This window comes from Alosa sapidissima, chromosome 4, assembly GCF_018492685.1.
Source record: "Alosa sapidissima isolate fAloSap1 chromosome 4, fAloSap1.pri, whole genome shotgun sequence".
Lineage (NCBI taxonomy): Eukaryota > Metazoa > Chordata > Actinopteri > Clupeiformes > Clupeidae > Alosa > Alosa sapidissima.
In genome coordinates this window covers 31,410,428-31,430,925 of record NC_055960.1, presented here as the reverse complement: position 1 = coordinate 31,430,925, position 20,498 = coordinate 31,410,428, and the positions used below count along the sequence as shown (strand labels likewise).

The window sequence follows — 20,498 nt, the reverse complement described above, 5'->3', positions numbered from 1 at the left end:
GCAGACAAGAACCTGGTGGCTCTGGTGGCTCGATGTTTTCTAGGTTTAAAAGTACTCTTGTTATAGCAGATAATTCCCACCCATGAAACAGTGACTACGGTATGTAATGTAATAGGCTACAGATACCAGAATCAGGGTCTGCTTCCTTGTTGTCCCTGTCAAGGTTGCCAAGTCTTGGACACCTCAAATACAGGCAAGAAAATTAAAAATAAATATAGTGCAAGGCAGTTCAGTGCAATGATAATCTATTAATAACACTATTGTAACTGTAAGGTTGATGAGGTAGATGAGTAGAAGTGTTGATTGACTATGTTCATTGTAAGGGTGGGGGCTGTTACTGAGTGTTCAACAGAGTGACTGCTTGGGGGAAGAAGCTGTCTTTGTATTGGCTGGTTTTGGCAAACAGTGCCCTGTATTGTCTACCAGAGGGAACGAGGTTGAACAGTTTATGACCAGGATGTGAGGGGTCTGTAGAGATTTTTGCTGCCCTTTTCCTGACCCTGGAAAAGGGCAGCAACATGAATGCAATGAATATTTACTTTCACCCAGAGCCATAAAAAGAGAGAGTTGTGACACACTTTGATGTCGTCGCCACGTGATCAATAGCTCCAAAAAACCTGTGCTGAATGGCTGTATCACAGGAAGGTGGGATGTATTTCTAGATGTTGGGGGGTGTAATCTAGTAACCCATTGGCTACTGACCAAGTGATTGGCAGTTGTCAGTTCCAATATGATTAAACCAAGGTAATGTTCGCATCGTTAGGCCTACTTACAAATAATAGAATAATAACAGCTCAGTGTAAAAAAACAGAGTAGAGTTCTTGAATAGAAAACAGCAAAACCTTTAAAATAAATATACGTTTGCTGTACTTGTACTGTACAAACTGAGTTGTATTTACCAATTTAAGTTAATTAATTCCATTGCAGGTTACACACTTGAAAAACCCCTCCACACTGACATAAACACCAGCTTGGTTTAGGTCAAATTTCTCCACAGACAAGACAAACAAGTTCAGTTTTCAACCATGTTTATTTGGCCAGAATAATGAGCACCTTAACACACAAGAGCTTACACAAGCTAAAGTCCTCTTAGTACAAATGGTGACACGTGATGGTCTCCCCAAGGGAAATGCAGTGAAACCATCAATAAATGTCATGATAAAGCCATAGTCAAATGATGTGCTCCTACCAGATAGGCCTCACATGTAGGACACCTGCAACCACCAGGTGCTTTTGAAGAGACTGGCATTAACCATGCCACTAATCATAATGCACATTAATAACACTGAGCTGCTTAATATTGTTATCAATAAATATGATCAGACAGGTGAAGTTATTCCATATAAAGATATAAAACTGTGACAAAATATTGCAGTATAAAAATGGGCACAGCTATCCCTCAATAATAGGCCAATTAATTCCCACTATGCTTCAAGCAATAGAGTACATTGAATTAGACACCTGATACAGCAGTTAAATTGCACTTAAATTTCTTGTTTATATAACATATATAATTCTTATTATATATATTATATATTAATGTGAACCCCCTGATAATATTGAAACATTTCAATGCCTCAACAAACTGAAGGTATGAAATGGCACAACAGACTTGTTGAGAGAGGACTTGTTTTTCCATTGATCTGTTTTTTTCCAATACTCTTTACCACATATAAAACGATTATATTAAAAACATTAAAAAGGAAAAGAAACTACTTGTCTCCTCAGTACTGCTATACACATCACCAGACCATCCAAATACAAAGGTTACAAGACACTCAGTAAATGCTTGCAGTTACACCTTCTTTTGCAGTAATTGCTCTAATCCACACTGGGTCACTTGTTTTCCTCACAAGTCACGTTAGCTTAGCTTTCAAACGATAGCATAAATAAGGTTTACCACAGATATCCTGAAGCCGCAGCAGCACATGCATGCTAGCAGGAGGGGATAGGTAGAGTTCAATACAAATATCCATCACCTCAATACTCCAGTAAAACTACCTCACAAAAACGGGTGGTTTTTGCTCTCTGGTTAAAGAAAAAAAACTAACTTATTTCTGAAGAAATAAAAGGCACTCATGGCGTACTACTGAGACAGAAGAGGAGAGGAAGCAAAAAAGAAAACAAACAAAAATATAACTATATTATGTAATTCCGGCGTGGAATCTTGCGGTTGTGCTTCCGGTAAAATTGTTCCATCCGTTCATTCTTTCAATAGGCTGACCCCAGAGTCCAAAGGTAGACATTGCTAGATTAAACTTGGATACAGGTTAACACGAAGTGTCATAAATACATACTTTTTTGTTTGCTCTCCCTGGATTCTGTTCATAACATGGCAGTTAAACATGCAAAATGTTATTGAAACACCATACAACCATACATATATTAATGAAATAAAAAAACAGTTCCTATTACATATGACAAACAAAAACAAAGCTCAAAGACTCATCACGAGCATATCAACAGGAATACACTGCCCCATCCACAACCCACGGCTATTAGCCAAACCCCGGTCATTGAGCAGGGGAATCCACATAAACTCAGTTTAAGGCCAATAGATTAAGTCCAGACTTCCTAAGTGCACTCTGCAGATGCTTTTTTTTGCAATCTGCTTTTTGCAATTAGTGTCATCCCCACTTATTTAAGTGTGATCAATTTGAAATATAGTGAGCCATGTGGTATATCTTGCATAGGCGGGAGTTGCTTGAGGGGCAAGTGTACACGAGAAAGTGCAGTAACATTTGAGGAAAGATGCAAAAACAAAATATGTAACCGAACAAAAACAAATGAATGTGAATAATGCACACATGGAGAGCAAGTCGGCTCAGGGTTGGAAATTAGGGTGGACTTTCCAATGTACCTTGAGCCCCAGTTTCCAACTGACTTACTATAAGGAAACTGCATCGACACAGCTAAGGAGTTCATTTAGGATTAGGGATACTGTAAATACTAGGCTATGCCTGTCTGTCTGTCTGTCTGTTTGTCTGTGTGTGTGTGTGTGTGTGTGTGTGTGTGTGTGAGAGTGTCATATGCATCTTTATCAATGCGAGTGTGTCGGTGCTGTGCATATTTTGGTGGAGCAATCAGAACGCTCGGGAGCTATAATGTCACAGGGAGGCTCTACTGTAGGAAGCGTCGGCAGGAATCAGGGGATCACCATCAGGGAAATCACAACATCCAGCTCAACTACGTTACTGCAAAACCAAAAGATAAACACACAGGGTCAACAACTGAGCTAACCAGATTATTATTATTCACAGTAGTGTACAACCAAGACAGCGAGAGTCTCAGTGAGGACAGGAGAGGACTGACCGTGCATATGAGAGGTTACATGAGTGAGTGGGACTTTAAAGTATGACAATGCCGACTCACCAGGAAGGGTTATTTCAGCATGCAAGCCGTTTTAAGAAGCTACATATGAGTGACAGATGGAGGGATGAATTTAGAGAGCAATGTTAATACACATAACATGGAAAAAAAGAATGATGAAAAGAAAAAATGCCCAAACCTCACCCCCCCTCCCTCCCACACACACACACACACACACACACAGGCTTGATAACAACAATGCTGAGGACAGCTCAGCATGAAACACCAAAACAGCACACATAGTCCTGCTTTGAAGACAGTGGGGTGATGTATAAGGACTGGGGGGGGAGGGCTACAGCGTTAACCACAGTTAGAGACCGGCGTGGACATGCATTCATCTGCAGCCGTGTTAAACAAACGGTCATTCCAGGGTGAAGCCACATAGCTCGGTGTGTCCCTGCATGCAGCGGTCTCCTGCCAGGCCTTTTGTCAGCCTGGCCTAGAGCGGTGACAGTTAGCTTGGGGGTGAAGCAGATGCAGGTTATGGGGGTGCAATGAAGCAGGCAGATGAGTGGGGGTAGTGATGGTGAGGTTTTGGGGTGGTAGTGATGGTGAGGTTTTGGGGTGGTAGTGATGGTGAGGTTTTGAGGTGGTAGTGATGGTGAGGTTTTGAGGTGGTAGTGATGGTGAGGTTTTGGGGGTGGGGGTGGGGGTAGGGGACATGGCTCAGGGGTCACATACGATCTTATATTTCTCGCTGCAGAAGACCATGGGTGCTCCCATGATGGCGCGGGGCTGCTGGCGACCCCTGCAGGTCAGCCGGGGACTTACATGGGGGCTGGAGTGGGCGGAGTGGGCAGAGGAGGTGGAGGAGGTGGCGCCTCTCCTGCGGCCGGAGGAGGTGGTCTTGGACAGGCCGCCGGCCCCTCCTCCGCCTCCCCCGCTGGTGCGGCGCGCCTGCTCGTGGTCAAACTCCAGGTCCTCCAGCCGCTGGGTCAGCGCCAGCTTCTGCTGGATGGCCATGCGCAGCAGCGAGTTCAGCGTCTTCTTCTCGTCTTCGGCGGCGGCCAGCTGCCGCTGCATGTCGTCCAGCTGGGTCACGTACTCGTCACAGCTGAGGATTGCGGAACAAAAGGAGGAGAGAGACAGGAAGAGAGGAGGGGGGGGGGGGGGGGGGTGGTCAAGCGTTACAGAGAAAGAACTGAAGAGGGAACAATTCAAATGAGACAATGTACTGCACTGAGCAGCCATCTAAGGCTATGTATTTTCATATATAGACGCATAATGCCAGTGAGTTTAAGTGCAGTTGTGTGTATGTGTCTGTTCATCTGCATGTGTGCTGGGAGGCATCGTACCGTGTGGCAAACATAGCGCGCAGAGAGGAGAAGGTGGCGGCATCCTCCTTCAGGGCCTTGAGCTCGTTCCTCAGCTTCATCATGGTCTCAGTCACCATGGCCTTCTCATTGTCGTACTTGCTCTTCAGATTGGCCAGAGCCACCTCGGCTGTCTAGACACACAAAGGGAGAATGGGACTCAGGAGTGGTCACTCAAGGTCAGGATCCTGAGAGACGTGTAGAGAGAGCACACAGGAGGGATGTCTATTGGAGCGTACCTGTTTGTTGGCCTTGAGGACGGTCCTCAGGGTGGCGATCTGCTCCCGCTTGGTGCTGAGCAGGGACTTGAGCTTGAGGATCTCCTCCATGCAGGCCTCCTTGTCCTTATCGGGCACGGCGGAGAGCTCCAGCGAGGCCACCCTCTGACGGGACAGTTCGGTGGTGCGGTCCACGGCCTGCTGCAGGTGGCGGATCTGGTCGCGGATGATGGCCACCAAGTTGTAGATGTCCATGGGCTCCTTGCGGGTGTCGTCCATAGCGAGTGTGAGGGGCGGTGGCGAGGTGATTGTGTCTCGGCCGTTGGGGACTTGGCCTGGGCCGGCCTTGCCCTCCTTGTAGAAGTCCAGCATGACGCGCTGGGGGGTTTCGTTGTTGCACATGCAGACGTGGTGGTACAGGTTGGCCAGCTCCTCGCTGAAGGCCACCAGCTCGTCCTGGGCCACGCTCAGGCTACCCTGGGACTCGCCCGCCACCGCACTGGTCTCCCGCAGCTCCTTCTCCAGCCGGGTGGCACGCTGACGCTCCTCGCGGCTAACGCTCTCCAGGGAGGCCAGCTGACCGCTCAGATCACGCACCTGACGCGTGCACACACGCACACGCGCACACACACACACACACACGTAAGCTTGTAAGTTAAAAATCGCTAAACATCTTTTACTGTATATTGCATTTTCTACAGAAAAGAAAATCTGATGTTTTTTTTACTGTACGTACTTTCTACTGACATGTGTAACAACCATTTACTATTATGTCTCAGTTTCATTTGTCATCTGACAGAAGGTAACACATTTGTCATCCTGATTATTTTGACAAACATGAAAATCTGTGGGTAAACATTTTTTTTATCCAGACACAGACAGTAAAGGTAATGAAACATGGGGCAAATTTTTGAGCAATGTTGCTGGGCAACCACATAACCAATTCCTTTTATTCTGATTGGATGATTTGACAATTGCCTATTGATGATTCTCTGAGTTCTCTAGAAAAGAATCTGTTGCCCAATATCAATGGGAACATGCCAGGACCACAATGGCGAATATTGCCCAGCAACATCGCTCAAAAAGTTCCCCCATGTATTATCAGCTTGAGCGTTTCTTTCAGCTGTTTGTTGCCTCTGGCTTATAATATACTACTGAGCAGGACAACATGGGCAGCAGTATTCCCAATGAAGCTCCCGTACGCACCTGGGACTCCAGGCGTGCCCGCTCCTGCTGGTAATGAGTGGTCTGCTCTTGCTGCTCCTCCTTCAGGCCCTTCAGCTCGGCCCTCAGCTCGCCAGCCTCGTTCACCGCCACCTCGTACTTGCAGCGCAGGATCTCCGGTCCGTTGATGTCCAGCTCGTAATAATCCCCATCGCCGTCCTCGCGACTGTCCCTTTCGCGCTCGCTGTCCAGGGCCGAGTGGCGCTCCTTGCTGGCCTGCAGTCGCCGCATGGCCCCCAGGTCCTGGTTGAGGCGGCCGTTGGCCTCCTGTTGTTCGGCCAGCGACCCGCGAGCCTGCTCCAGCTGCTTCTGGCTGTCCTGCAGTGTGGAGAGCAGGGCCACTTTCTCACGCTCCACCTGCAACAGAACCAGAACCAGCATTAGACAACAGAAGCAGGCCAGAACTTGTCTACAGGATAACTGCTCGCAATTCTAATACAATGAAAAGGAGGATGAGTAGAAGTGCCACACCTCAGATGAGAACTAAACAGGGACACAGAATCAAGCATCACACTTTTCCACAGCGTACGCCTGCTCACTGAATGAATGTGTTTACTATAGACCCTTTCAACAATAAAAACAAAAACAATGCTTGAACATTCTATTTGGTTCCCGATCTACTTCCTCTGCATTAAGATAACATATGGAATGTTAAAAAGGAAGTCTTGTGGGGCCAACTATGATGCTAATAATGGAACTCTCTTGAAAGGGTCTATAAGTAAGTTACAGCACAGGCGATTGGGACAGTTACCTGAAGCAGTTGTTGTTTGAGTTTCTGGATCTCAGAGATGTTAAGCTCACTCAGCAGGTCATCCACCAGGCTGGGGGCTGGACGGAAGTTATCGGACTTCTTGGGCGTGGACGCGCGGTTGTCGAGGGCTTGCGCTTCGGTCATCTTGGCCAGGCCGTTCTCAAAGGTGCGGATGACGTCGTCGTCGTTGTTGGGCTCGTCGGCGTTCAGCTTGAGGCCGTCCAGCGAGACGGCGAGCAGCGAGTCGCCCAGCGTCATGTGCTGCGTCAGCTCCTTGCGCAGGGCGGCCTTCTGCTCGCGCTCCGTCTTGAGCGTCTCCAGGGCCTCGGCCAGCTGCCGCTCGCAGATCTCCCGCAGACGCAGCGCCTCCTCCAGCTGGCTGTTCAGGTACTGACCCTCCTCCTCCAGGCGCCGCAGCTCATGCTTGACCCCCTCAAACTCCACCTGCGGGAGGGAGCAGAAGGAGCAAGAGATGGAGCAAAGAGACAGGTGTGAGTGCAGGTACAGGCAGACATACTCCAGGTCAGATATCAGAAAGCTAGATACCGCATTGAGCTCCAGAACGTACGTAAATAGCGACGCCATCTTGGTGGGGGCAGCAATCACTGGAGGCCAATGGAGGAGCATGTGACTCTGACTGGAAATCAGACAGGTGTCTCTGATTGCCGGCAAGTGTTGCCCATAGACAGTAAAGGTGTTGCCCCCAGCAATATGGCGGCTGCGTTTACGCTCGACGGACTCAACGGACAACGCAGTATCTAGCTTTCTAAGATCTATGCTCCAGGTAACCAGAGCGGGGCTCCAGGTGACTAGACTACTGGGTTAGAGGGACTCACCTGGCCTTGCCTGAGCAGAGAGACTTGTTTCTGGAGGGTGATGTTCTCCTCCTCGAGCTCGGTGTAGTCCTGCAGCAGCCGGGCCTCGCGGATTTTATACTCCCGGACGTCATCGCGAAGACGAGCCCTCTGGAGCTCCACCATCTCGTTACTCTGCAGACAGACAGCTCAAATCAGCACTTCAGCTTTCACAGAAATCAAAACATGATGCCCCTGTTGATGGTAATGATTCGGTATGTTTGGTAATGTGACAAAAAAAAAACCTGACTCATTGGTCTTCACCAGATCTGTTCTTTTTTTTGTTGAGAAAGTTTCAGCTAAAGTCCTCGTGATTGGCTGGGTGACATAATTGTGTCAGCCTATTTGAGGTCAGCATAGTTATTTGAAGTTTATTTGTAAAAGGCAAAAACTGTGCCCCAGACATCCCTTATCATCTAATCGGAGAATAGTCAGCAGTGCATCATTCATAATTTCCCAAAAGGCAATGGCATACAGCTAAAACATTTACGTTTAACAACAAAAGTTAACACAGGTTATGAGGAAAAGGATAATTCACAATAACACTGCTATAAAGCATATTCAACAGGATTTTCATGGAATATGGTTCTCTTAAAGATGAAGAAGAACCCTAGTACTTCCTAGATCTATGAGAGCGATGGACTCTAATTTTGTCATGCACAGCCCAGTCTTTGCGTCTACATTAAATGTCATCAACAATGACTCAGCGGAAATGGAAATGACGGATGAGGCTGATCTCACCACGGGACGCCCCTAAGACCATTTCCTCTCAGCAGAGGTTCCTCTTTATGAAGAGAAATAAATAGAATTACATAATGTTAACAGAAGTTTCGTTTCCTCCTGTTCACATTCTCAATATTCTCATCCCTTCCTTGGCTACAGTCATACTTGTGGAGATTACATTTACCTATGACTAAAACTGCACTACAGAGACACGGTCTTATATAGACAGGAGCAGAAGATCAAACGTTCACTGAGGTTCTCAGAATCCCAGTCAATCTCAAAAAAGTAAGATACCTGGTTACTGGCGGGTGATTGGAGTGGTCATTGACTTACAGAACAGGGTTCAATCTGATGTATGGTGAAACAACAGAATGAATTCAACCAAGGAAATAATGGTCAATCTCATGATTCCCTTAACATTCATGAGGACAATCATGAATCATTAATTCCAAAGGAATGTATGACATCATTAGGCTACAATGACTCATCTTTTGGACAGTCTATGATGGTATGGTACTACAGTTTTATATACTTATATTTCAATTTATGCTGCGTTCCAAACAGCATGGTATTTCCAACTTGAAATGTCCAAATAGTGTTCCAACCTCCTACCAGAAAATAAGTAGGCTACAAAATCTAACGCCACTCAAAGCTGAAATACCTACGGACTCGGATAAAGTCCATCCTCCGACTTATGAGTTATCTGTAATCTAGGATCAGTGTTACAATGCTAAAATAATTAATCATTTATTGAATACTTCAAGAACCATGTTCCTAAAGGAGAATTTCCAAGATTTCCAAAAAATTCCAAGCATTTGCCCTTTCCCACCTCCCGGAGCTCCAGGGCCATGCTGGCCAGCCTCTCATTCTCCGAGCGGGTGTTGCTCAGGTCATTCTTGGTCTGTCTCAGCTCGTTCTGCAGCTCCTGGACACGTTGCTCGTAGTATGCCTCTTTGGAGGCCGACTCCAAGATCAGCGATTCCTCGCGGCTTTCCCCATCCGCTGCCACCTTCCTGTGGGCCGAGTAGGCTTGTCCAAAGGCCTGGGAGAGACGGAGCAGGACAATAAAAACCTTTTTTAGATGTGCCATTATGTTTACAGGGGAGCTAAGCAGCGACAACAATAGGAGGTGGGTGCTAAGTAGAATATAGCATAATGGTCTATGGAAAACACAAACTAAATTTTTTGTGGTGAAAGTTAAGACCAATGTAACATTCATTTACAAGTAAAAGGTACAATGAACCAAGTACAAGTTGAAATTTAAACAGACGAGTGACCTGCTTGTTAAAATCAAACTGCACGGAGTGAGTGAAGTCACACAGTTCTGTTCCCGCTCATTCCATTACCTACTTCTTAGCCTTTGTCCCCCTCAACTGCCGACTTAGGTCTCTGAATAGAGCACAGACAAGCACACAAAACATGGCTTGACAAACAGTGCTTTTTCCCGTCTTTGTCACTTTTCTTTCCGTGCTTTACGTTTCAGTGAACAGAGCTACAATTGAACCAGATTCTGGAATAACAATGAGGCTTCTATTTATCAAGACACTGAAAATCCTTTGGACCGACTTCTCTGCATTCAGCAGGAAATACAAATATATCACAATGTCCAGAATGAAGGAGGTTGCCCTTTAGGAATTCTTATGTATGCCATAGCTCTGGTGTTTCGTAGGGTTAACTGGGACATGGCCCACAGGTACAAAGGATCATGGAGTCAATGCCATGTGGCTATACAAAGGGGTTGGCTGAATCTTTGGAAATACAATTATCACACACACTAATCCATGATTACAAAGGCACTGAGAATACAACAGGCCTAACAGACAAAGGAAAAGAATGAGAGAGCAAGGGCATCAGGATTAAAGAAGGCCAAAAATACTAGTCTAATTGTCATCCTATTCCCGTAACTCAATATGTGCATTTAGACATTGGCATTCAAAGTAAACAGAGCTAAGACTTTGAAATAAATACAATTAATTCCATTGAGTTCACATTTTCTTGTGGGCAACAAGAAAGCGAAAAAAAAAAGGCCTGATGTACAGAAGAGTGAAGTGAGTGAGTGTTTATTTATATAGTGCATTTTTCCAACACAAAGCACTTTACTTGTACACTGAGAGCATACTGTAAGCACACAATAAAGAAATGGCCGCTTCTTCGGTCTTAGCTGCACAGGCCGGTGGAGTGGCCTGAGCCGGGGTTGATCCCTGCGTACTGCTGGCCAGCCAGCTGCTCTACTGACTTGCTCTGGGCTGCCACCATATGGGACATCTTGGTTGTCATGACACCACACCTCCTCTTCAACCTGAGCCGGATTCCGCCCCTCACAGATCCTCTGGTTGCGGCCACCCCAGCTGTCCCCAGTTTTCTTACAAGTGAGAAGGCTCCTCTGACAATCGCACCGAGATCAGCAATCACTTTATAGGGATCATACATGAAGGTCCACCACAAAAGATCACGACTGATGAAAGCTACACATAGTTCACATATGGCAAGCACACCATAACTGAGAAAGACCTTCTGAATCCCACTTTTTTTTTTAAAAATTAAGCTTTTTTTTTTATCCAAGTGCAACAATGACAAACCAGGAATGAAGGCATTATTGATTAAGCTCATGTATCTCTGGACTTGTGACAATGGCGTTGCCAGTGTCATACTCTACCAGCTGGGAAGATAGGTTGTAGCACTCACTACAAGCTTACTGTCACTCTTATATTCAAAAGCTTAAAAAGCACTGATATATTCAGGGCCTATAAACAACTTGGAGACCTCAGCCATTGAAGAATTCTTGGTGATCACAGCCACAAACTAACTCATCTGGTAGTAACACTAGACTATGCTTGACAGACTTCTTAAGCAGACATGGTGGAATAAGGACCCATCATTCATCTTGCACAACTATGACAGGCACAAAGGGCAGCTGGCAGCAGCAAACCTGGTCTGCCTGAATCAGTTGGCTAGTTGACCAAGTTAAGCTATGACCTCAGCACTTCCAGTGCATGGCCCCATGTTAAACACAATCCTGTAAACAAAAACACATCTCTGCCAACAAGCAATGGAAAAAGGCAGAACTCATCCCTGTATATTCCAACTCAACAACAGCATGTGTGCTGCCAAAGATCTTCAGACATTCTTTACCTTGGCATGTCATAAATTAAGATTTGATCATCTCCAAGCCATCGTGTAGTACAAGTTGTCAGTATTAGAACTGAACCTATGGCTTTGAAGGAGCAACCTGGCGCTCAACTACAAGGTGAGTAGAAAATAACTAGTATGGTTTGTGATACTGTTCCATGTTGCACGATTCTAAGAAACACTGTATGGACTTTTCATTTATTAATTAGCTCAGGCTGCACAAGAAGTAGTGTCATAATTAATGTTATGATTCTTCTCAATGCATCACCATCTTCACTACAGTATAGTAGACTGAGTAATCCAAAAAATAAACTTGATCTCAAATTAACTGAAACCTCTCTTTTGAATCACTAAATAACAATTACATTAAAGCAACAATATACAACAATTACTAGCATTATGTGAGCATTATGTGAGCTAGTCTATGTTATAATGAACATCTACTGTTGTTATCTTCTGACGGAATGTAGTCATGTCAAGGGAAGATAAAATAGCAGTCATTCCCACCAGCCATCCAGGCTATGCACAAGTTCTAGAGCTCAAACATAGAGGACAAACACTGTCACCTGAATTTACGATCAAACATCTTACAACATACAATATAACATATAACATTCTAATTAAAAATATACACTACTGCTCTCTCAGACTATATGTATGTAACATTTTTGTAAACATGCCTCCATTTTTCTGTACTGGCTTTCTGACCATCACCCTGAGTGTAGCAGAAATTATGCACAGGACATATATGACACTATGCTATAACAACAACCTCTGAGATTCAAATTAAAATGTAGCCTACAAGCAAGTAAAATAGTCACTCCTCCTTCCTACACAGAGGAAATGTTCTTGTCTGGAGAATGTCTTTTGCCTCACAAGAAAACAAAATGCAGCTGTTATTGACATCTGACCTGTTTATCTGATTGAGATGGTAACATCTCAAAGATGTTGAGATAAAGTTGAGAGTTGGGTTTTTTGTCAGGAGCTGAAATGACAAAGTATGAGAAAATGACAAAAATCTCATACTGATGTTAAACTGAGCTCAATTATGTCGTGGATAAATACGCTTGATGAAGGAGAGATCTCACTCTCTGGGAATCTTAACCCCATTATGTTTTCTCTTAATAGATACATAATCCATGCCATTCTTGTTTGTAAATTGTAGTCAGTGCTGGGTCAGATTACTTTGAAATGTAATCCATAACAGAGCCCAGACTACACACCAATTTGTCATCAGTAACGTAATCCATTGGATTACATAATGTAACGTCATGTTATATATGTAACCTATGTTATATGATTGAGGGGCCCTATTAAGACATATCTCATAACATAACCTATGTTATTTGACTGAGGGGCTCTATTCCGTTAACAGGGCCTACAGGAAATGTTTGGGATAAAAAGCTGATTTAGAAAGTGTTCCATGCCCCATTGAAAAAAGTATTTTGAGTATTTTCAAAATACAAAAACACAGCATTATATATATAGATAGATGGATAGATGGATGGATAGATAGATAGATAGAGATAGATAGATAGATAGATAGATGCACTGGGGTTGGGGTTCCTTCATGTTTATGTCTATTGAGCCATATGCACATACTGGACCAGTACATACCAAGGACTTATTTGGCATCAGAAATCTGCATCAAGGATGCAGGATCTGCAAAAAATAATTGGCCCATGTTGTGGAGCACCCAGGTGCTCCAAAACAAAAACAAAACCAACAAAAACCTCTTTTCCGATGTAGCTATTGACTGTTTCAGTTCAAATAATAGATAATAGTAACGGTCCTAGGCTCAACTGTATATTAGGAAGATATTCAGAGATTTAATATTTAAATTACGCTTGAAATTAAATCTCTAAATGTCTTCCTTTGTAGGATATGCTGTGCTTTGACTGCCACAAAATACCTCTCACTAGGCCATTGATGTTTGGAGCAGCTGCAATTGTTTTGTGGAGAAGAGGTTATAACCAGAACTCTGTTTTTGTGCTAACCGTTCACTTTAGTACAGAGCCGTTCCACCCAACTCCCACTTCAACATTCCCAATAGACAAGATCAAATGCCACTCCTCGACACAGTAACTGATGTCTTGCGCAGATGTGCAGAAACTTCCTGCTTGCATGAAATCACACCAGTGAAAACTACTCTGGGTGCAACTGCAACATGACTGAGATTAGTACAGTTTTACTCCAGTGTCTTTACGGATGCCAAGGCACTCCAATTCGATTCTTTGAAGAGAGCAAGTGAGTCCGACTCTTGGGCTGAGGAGATTAGTCCCCACCTTTGTCCGCATGTCTGATCCCATGTCTGAGCCTGTGTCCTGCTGGGATGTGTTTAGTGAGTTTGAGCTTGTCCAGTGAACCTTTGTTCACTTACCAGCAATCTATGTATGGGTGACCGGCGATGTATGTAAACAAACAAGTAGCAGAAAAATCAAGGCAGTTTAGTACTGCATCAAATTTAAGTGCTTAAGTAAGCTTCAAAAGGTCCCTTGTCAAATGTGCCCTTAGCCTAATGGTGTAGGATGTAAGCTAGGACTGAAAGGATATTGGTTGTTTAGAGCTTTTAGGATATCATTCAAATAAAATAAAACCTTCAGAGAACTCCAAATGTAGGCCATAAGGGGACAGTATTTAAATCAAATAATCTGCATCTGTCAGGCCTCAAAATTCTTGAAAATCTCAAACTCCCCAAACTGGATTTTTTACATGGTGTGTTAAAGGTTCGAGACAATCAACTTCTCATGGAGAACTGAAACATTTAGCCAGAGATTCATTGTTTGTCTCCCATGAACATTGTTTGTCTCCCATGAGTTTTTTCATACTGGTGCATAAACATCCTGTTTAATTGGAAATACATTCCCCACAATCCCCTACTGCTTCACATATAGGCACTCATGGGCGCACTTCCAGACTGGACATCTTTTTTTAGAATGACAACCACATATCCGCTTACTGGGGGATTTGCCTCTTGATGTAGTACCATTAAGAGCTGAGGAGTTTGGAGCCCCCAACACTTTGACTGGGGGGGTCTACAATTGTTCCAGAGAGTTTAAGAACAAGGACAACAGTGAGAAAGAGGGTGAGAAAGTATGCGTGAGAAAGCCACTGGCTCTGTAGGTCATACACAGAAGTTGCTCTTCTGCATATTTCTGCTAAGAACAACACACCTAGTGGCGCCAAATTCAAATTCAAATTTGTTTGAACACTGAACTGTTTGTACACCGTCCAGTGACTGAGAGCTCAAGGTCATGGCTAATGGTCTATGCATCAAATCAGGTGACCTAATCACTTCAGCAACTTATGTGGAGTGGCCAAAAACAAGGGAGGCACACTTGGATTCTCTGAAATTATATCATTAACTTTGGCTAGATACATTATTACATTTCGCCATGTAGCATTCCTGCCAGGCTGTCATTTCACATTGACCTGATGGGTTTGTCAGTAGAAATGTTGATTCATTTCCTTACAGACACTTATTGTGGGCAATCAGCTTGTCATTGTCATTGAGTATTTCATTTTCTTTCCTCTATTCTGTGGTGACTTGTGATATAGTGAAGCAAATCTTGTCGTAGTATGACCAGTCTGTTTTGACAATAAGGTTGACAGCCAGTTTACAGCTTGACATCCAGATGGAAGTGGGATTGGGATCTAATGAAGAGCACCTCATGGATGTGTGTTTTTCATACATTGATCCCAAGGAATTGCATGCTCCAGTTATCAAGTATCCAATTATAAGGCTTTACAGTAGAGCTAGAGTTAATTAGTTGATCAACAACACAAGCCTAATTTTGGCAACGTCTGTTCCCAATTGCATCCACTATAAACACGTTGACGAAATGTGATTTTCTTCTCAAATAAGTACACTAAAGTCATATATACTTTTGTTGCTGATTTTATGTTTCTATGCAGCAAAAACGTGTCTTGAATGTTTACATGGCTGCACAATTAAGCAATTTCTAGAGCTATTTGAACTAGGCTAACTGCAAAGGCTGCAATTAATCATGCAACTCTGCATGAAATTGGGAATATTGAACTGAAGCTAAACTTTCAAACATTATATTGCAAATCAAATCGCAACGACAATATAAACATCGCAATTAGACATTCCCCCATGTAGTGCAGCCTTACATGTGATATTTTCTAAATGTTATGGATAACTGTAATGGAACGAAATAACAAGGAATCAGTGATAGCTGGCACATAACCTAAACGTTAGGACTAATCATACCTGCTGTCAAAAGCAACAGAAAAAATCTGGTAAAGGTTAACTCACATGAATGTTAGGCTAATCATGCCGACTGTTCTCTGTAGAAGATCTTACAAGCATGACAACTTAATAAAGGCAGTATAGGCCTAGCGTCGACCCACTAAACAAATTTAGCCAGGCTAACACTTCAAGAACACCGGCTGGCTGGCTAGCACATAGCTTGCCATTAAAATAAGCCTGAATATTTGGAAATTGTTACAGCGTTACCACAACAGCTCAGTCAAACTGCAGTGGTAGGGCCATAGCCATCACACATAATGGCCATTTTATTGCCTTTCCTCTGAAGAATACTGAAAAGCTAACTCCATCGAATCTAGTTTCGATCATTCACACAGATTTGTGGTTCTCTACAGAATACTGCATTTGAGCAATTTCACGAAAGGTTCGATTTTAGGGTTCCTAAAAGTAACCTGTGTGTGTAAAATTGTAACGTTTATCAGGGTGATAGTCTACGACTGGGGAAAACAAACAATAGACGTTTCAGTGCCACTATGTTGCCAGATAGGCCGAACCATCGGCCTCTCGACACATTACCAACTCTGTAATTTCAGACCGCAAAAAGTAGGCCTAACCGTGGACGAATTACGTTAGTCAATACGCAGCTTCCCAAAAATCTGTAGGCTAGGCCTATTACAGATTGCTGGCATCGAAGAATCCTTTCCTTTAAGTTTGCCTACCTCTTTGAGCTGGTCAAGTTCTTGTCGAGCAGACTCGTAATCGCTCTCCAGGTCGTCATATCGCTGTTTGAGCTGCTGCTTCTCCTCAAGAACGACAAGGCCATACTCCGCAGCTTGAATTTTCTCGCGGGTCGTCTCGCTCAACTCCTTGGACAAACGCTCGATCTCTGACCGGAGCCATTGCGGCCCGGACTCCATGACTAGCTTCGCGTCGGGGAATTCCTCCTCATCTCCAGACATATTGGCCGGCCGGCAGACAGCTGACACGATAACGGACCCTGCCCGTTATTGTAGTGCATTAACACCACCAGTCTTTTCCGAAGCCGAATTTCATAGCTGCTCTCGGTGAAATCCCGATTCTTCCTCTAGAAACTTGTCCGCTGCGCGGTTTTGCATATACTTAAAAGATAATAGACTAGTTTTTCTAGCTTTGCTTCATTTTTTTCTCCACCACCCCTTATTGTCACTTTCCGCTCGAAACGGGGGGAGTGGAGAACTCAAGCTGAGATCATCCATCTGGAAAGACGCAGTGCCCAAAGACGATTGTGGGGATTCTTGGGAGGTACAGTACTTGCATGCAAGGACACTGCGCAGAATGGATGAACGTATTTGGAGCTATGACTACCACTCCCGTGATGCATTGCCATTTGTAGACGAATACACAAATCCCTGGCTGTCTCAATCCTGGGCAACGTCATCCTCCTTGCTATGCGGCTTGTTGACCGCTGGGATGGAAACTGAATAGGAATTCTGACGAGGCCCACATCTCTATTGCCCTCTGCTGGTTTTAGGTAGCCTGTAACATGTTGGCAAATGTGCATTGCGGATAAAATACGGAGATAGATAGGCCTACTCACATTGAGACTGATTTTGTCAGAGGAAATTATTCTGATACCACTGAATAACAGTTTTCCAGACTGAATCGTGATTGTTATGATTAGGCCCTCTTGAACATACAATTATTTACAATTATATTGTTGCATAGGCCTTCCTGTTTTCTTTCACAATAGGCATGCTAGTGGAGGAGGACACACACAGAAGCCCTCTAATTCTATGGTTTCTTTCTCTACCTGACATGCCCTTACAAATCCCTAACGAAAGGAGATAAGAACCCTGATATAGGGGATCTCAGTAGTCTTATCATGGGCACATTTTGACACTTGGATTTTCTGCATAATATGAATTTTCCATTTGCAATAGGAATTTTAATACCATGTTTGGGATTACCACAGTATATACAAAGACTTTGTGTCCAGTCACAATCAAGTTACATTAAATCATTTGTGGCACTCCGGAGAAAAAAATGCTGACTATAGCAGTTGCAAAAGGACTTATTTTCCAGGTCCTGTTTTCAGTTCTCTCATTTTTGTTTGTTTGTCAAACAGTTTCTCATTTATGATGCATATACACACTGTTCATTTAAGTGAAACACACTAACACACTAATCCCAGCGCAGTGAGCTGCCTGCAACAACAGCAGAGCTTGGAGAGCAGTGAGGGGTTAGGTGCCTTGCTCACGGGCACTTCAGCCATGCCTACTGGTCGGGGTTTGAACCGGCAATCCTCCGGTTACAAGTCCAAGGCACTAACCAGTAGGCCACGGCTGCCCCAATGTTGAGTCACATCATAGCTGGTCAGGGTCTAAAACTCTTTGTATATATTTATATATATATATGCTTATCATGTAGACTACACAAGTGGGGAAAAACACATAGGAAAAACACTGTTCACCAAGTCATGATGATCTCTATTGTGTGGCGCAGCAGCAGTTTGTGATATTTGCTGAATATGGGCTAATCTTAGGCTATGTCATGTATGAATATTAGTATTGCCAGACAATACTACAATTAAATGTACTATTGCCGTGGCTCGCTTTGGATAAAAGTGCCATTGTTGAGTCCCATAAATGGATGACCAATTTAAGAACAAATCATGGATATGAACAAAAAGGAAGTGAAATTAATTTATTTACAGCTTCAAGTCTGAGCCACATATTCACGGTTCCTTTAGTGTCTTTCCTTCTGATGACATCACAAATGACCTGTGGACTTTACGGACTGGAACTGGTCCGTAAAGTATAGTACTCACACACCCAACTGGTTGGCACGATGCACTGGCAGGTGTGAGGCAATGGCTTTTAACCGCCTAAAATAAGTAGGACAGGGACAGAACCTCTACAGTCATTGTAAGTTTGCTTGAATCTGCCTTAAACTGAAAGAGAAACTGGTTGAAGTAGCCTGCCTTGTGGTCTGCATTTTATCTTGTCTTATGGTAAGCTTTCTTTTTTTGAAAGACAAATTCCATCATTTGGATGTGGACTGGTCAGCTTCAGGCCATATCAAAGTGAGTAACCTGCCTATGTTACTGATGACAAATTAAGTCAAAATTAAAGTGTAAGTCAACAAACTTGGTTGACAATGCTCTTTAATTTTATTTACAAAGAATATCAAATGAATTGAATTGAAATATGATTGCCTTGGCAGGTTTATTGATGCCATCTTTCCTGGCTGTGTTTTTCACAGTTGTTTTTGAAATAGCTGGCATATCATTGGGTGAGATGGCTCTGTTCTAACTCATCCAAACATGTGCACATAACACATGATAAATGAGGCATGTCTTGGTGTGGAATTAGATCAAAGACAAAATGCGCGTTACCTGAAGAATCAAACAATGCTAGCTGTTTCTCAGGTGTACTCTACCCATGGGAACTAAAACAAGGTCATACATGTCTCACTTAAAAGACTAACTTGCAATCAAATGTTGAGAAGCTCTTGTTGAATTTCACAGGACTACCTCTTCACACTAGGAAATGCAAGGGTCCACCATACAAAAGGAAAGGTAAGCCCAGGTCATCCACTTACCCCACCCCCACCACCAATACCCTCACCCTTCTGTCTTGCTACTGGTCTTTGCTTGTTCTCAACCTGTTTCTGCTTATCAGATGTGTACTGGGGACTTTGTGCTGCTGTGCCTATGGCTCTATTCCAGTGTTTCTCAAACTTTTTCAGACCAAGGACCACTTAACTAATAAAAAGAAACTCACGGACCACTTAGCTAAAGATTAGACCTACTTCAACAGTACACAATAGGCCTACTCACTGAACCACCACCTTGCTTATTGTCTTTGCACCTTGCTTATTGTGTCAGAAGATTAATATGATTTAAACTGGCATATCTTACATAGGCAGTGTTGCAGAACTGTTTAGATTTACATACAAGTTGGTTCAATATGGCAAACAACTCATCTATATTATATTTTACCACGTCTGCCCGCGGACCACTTGGGATAGCTTGCGGACCACCAGTGATCCCCGGACCACACTTTGAGAAACACTGCTCTATTCAACCTTGACGCTCGTCACGGTATGTGTCATTACAACTTTCAATCATCAATCAACTGATTCAATCATCAATGGCATTCGTTGCAGATATTGTCATTACCAATTCCTTCATCTACTAACAATTCTTCCCATTAGAATTATAAGGTTCTATCTGACATTTTTGTCAAAATTGAGTTATTGACATATTCTTATTCTGTGACACTTTAATAAGGTGAGGTGAAGTGTTTCTTGTAGTTGTATACATTTTTGGACTATATCTAAAGAGGTTTGTTCCGTTTATCAGTATAACTCTATGGAATTCAAAGACTTTGAAGCTCAATATCTCAGAACTACTCAGAACGTAGATAGAACCCGATAATTCTTAGGGGACGAATTGCTATTATCCTTGTCTTAGTCTGTACCAAAGATTCTAGAACAGAGCTCTGTTCTAGAATCTTTGGTCTGTACTCTCTCCTATGCCTGTTGCCTGATTGTCTTTTCAATCCACGGAGAAATGCGTAAATTCAAATCCCTGTGGTGAGTTCAAAACATTCTAAATGTTTCTCTCTAATGACAACAAACCATCCAGAAACAATCCCACTGAACATATTTACACCTAGAGTGAGTAGAAACGTTTGATGAAATATG

The 20,498-nt window shown here is 43.5% G+C and overlaps 1 protein-coding gene and 1 long non-coding RNA gene across 3 annotated transcripts; one reads left to right on the top strand and one right to left on the bottom strand.

Annotated features, from left to right (window-relative positions):
• Nucleotides 1–1,011: 1,011 nt before the first annotated feature.
• bicd2 (bicaudal D homolog 2 (Drosophila)) lies at nucleotides 1,012–17,076 on the bottom strand. Of its 2 annotated transcripts, none has more exons than XM_042088811.1 (9): nucleotides 16,532–17,076; nucleotides 9,282–9,494; nucleotides 7,712–7,864; nucleotides 6,876–7,319; nucleotides 6,107–6,481; nucleotides 4,922–5,497; nucleotides 4,665–4,816; nucleotides 4,051–4,423; nucleotides 1,012–3,194 (listed from the first exon to the last, which is right to left on the bottom strand). In XM_042088811.1, exons 1-9 carry the CDS (start codon nucleotides 16,769–16,771, stop codon nucleotides 3,192–3,194), a joined length of 2,529 nt encoding a protein of 842 aa, XP_041944745.1. In that variant the 5' UTR covers nucleotides 16,772–17,076; the 3' UTR covers nucleotides 1,012–3,191. The 2 variants fall into 2 exon arrangements, with proteins under 2 accessions (XP_041944745.1, XP_041944746.1); XM_042088812.1 differs by having other exon boundaries at nucleotides 4,141–4,423; nucleotides 16,532–17,075.
• A 1,759-nt stretch (nucleotides 17,077–18,835) lies between these two features.
• Nucleotides 18,836–19,506, top strand: LOC121706794. The gene is made up of 4 exons (XR_006031164.1): nucleotides 18,836–18,873; nucleotides 19,014–19,082; nucleotides 19,318–19,368; nucleotides 19,472–19,506. It is a non-coding gene; the product is annotated as an uncharacterized LOC121706794 (long non-coding RNA).
• Nucleotides 19,507–20,498: the final 992 nt, after the last annotated feature.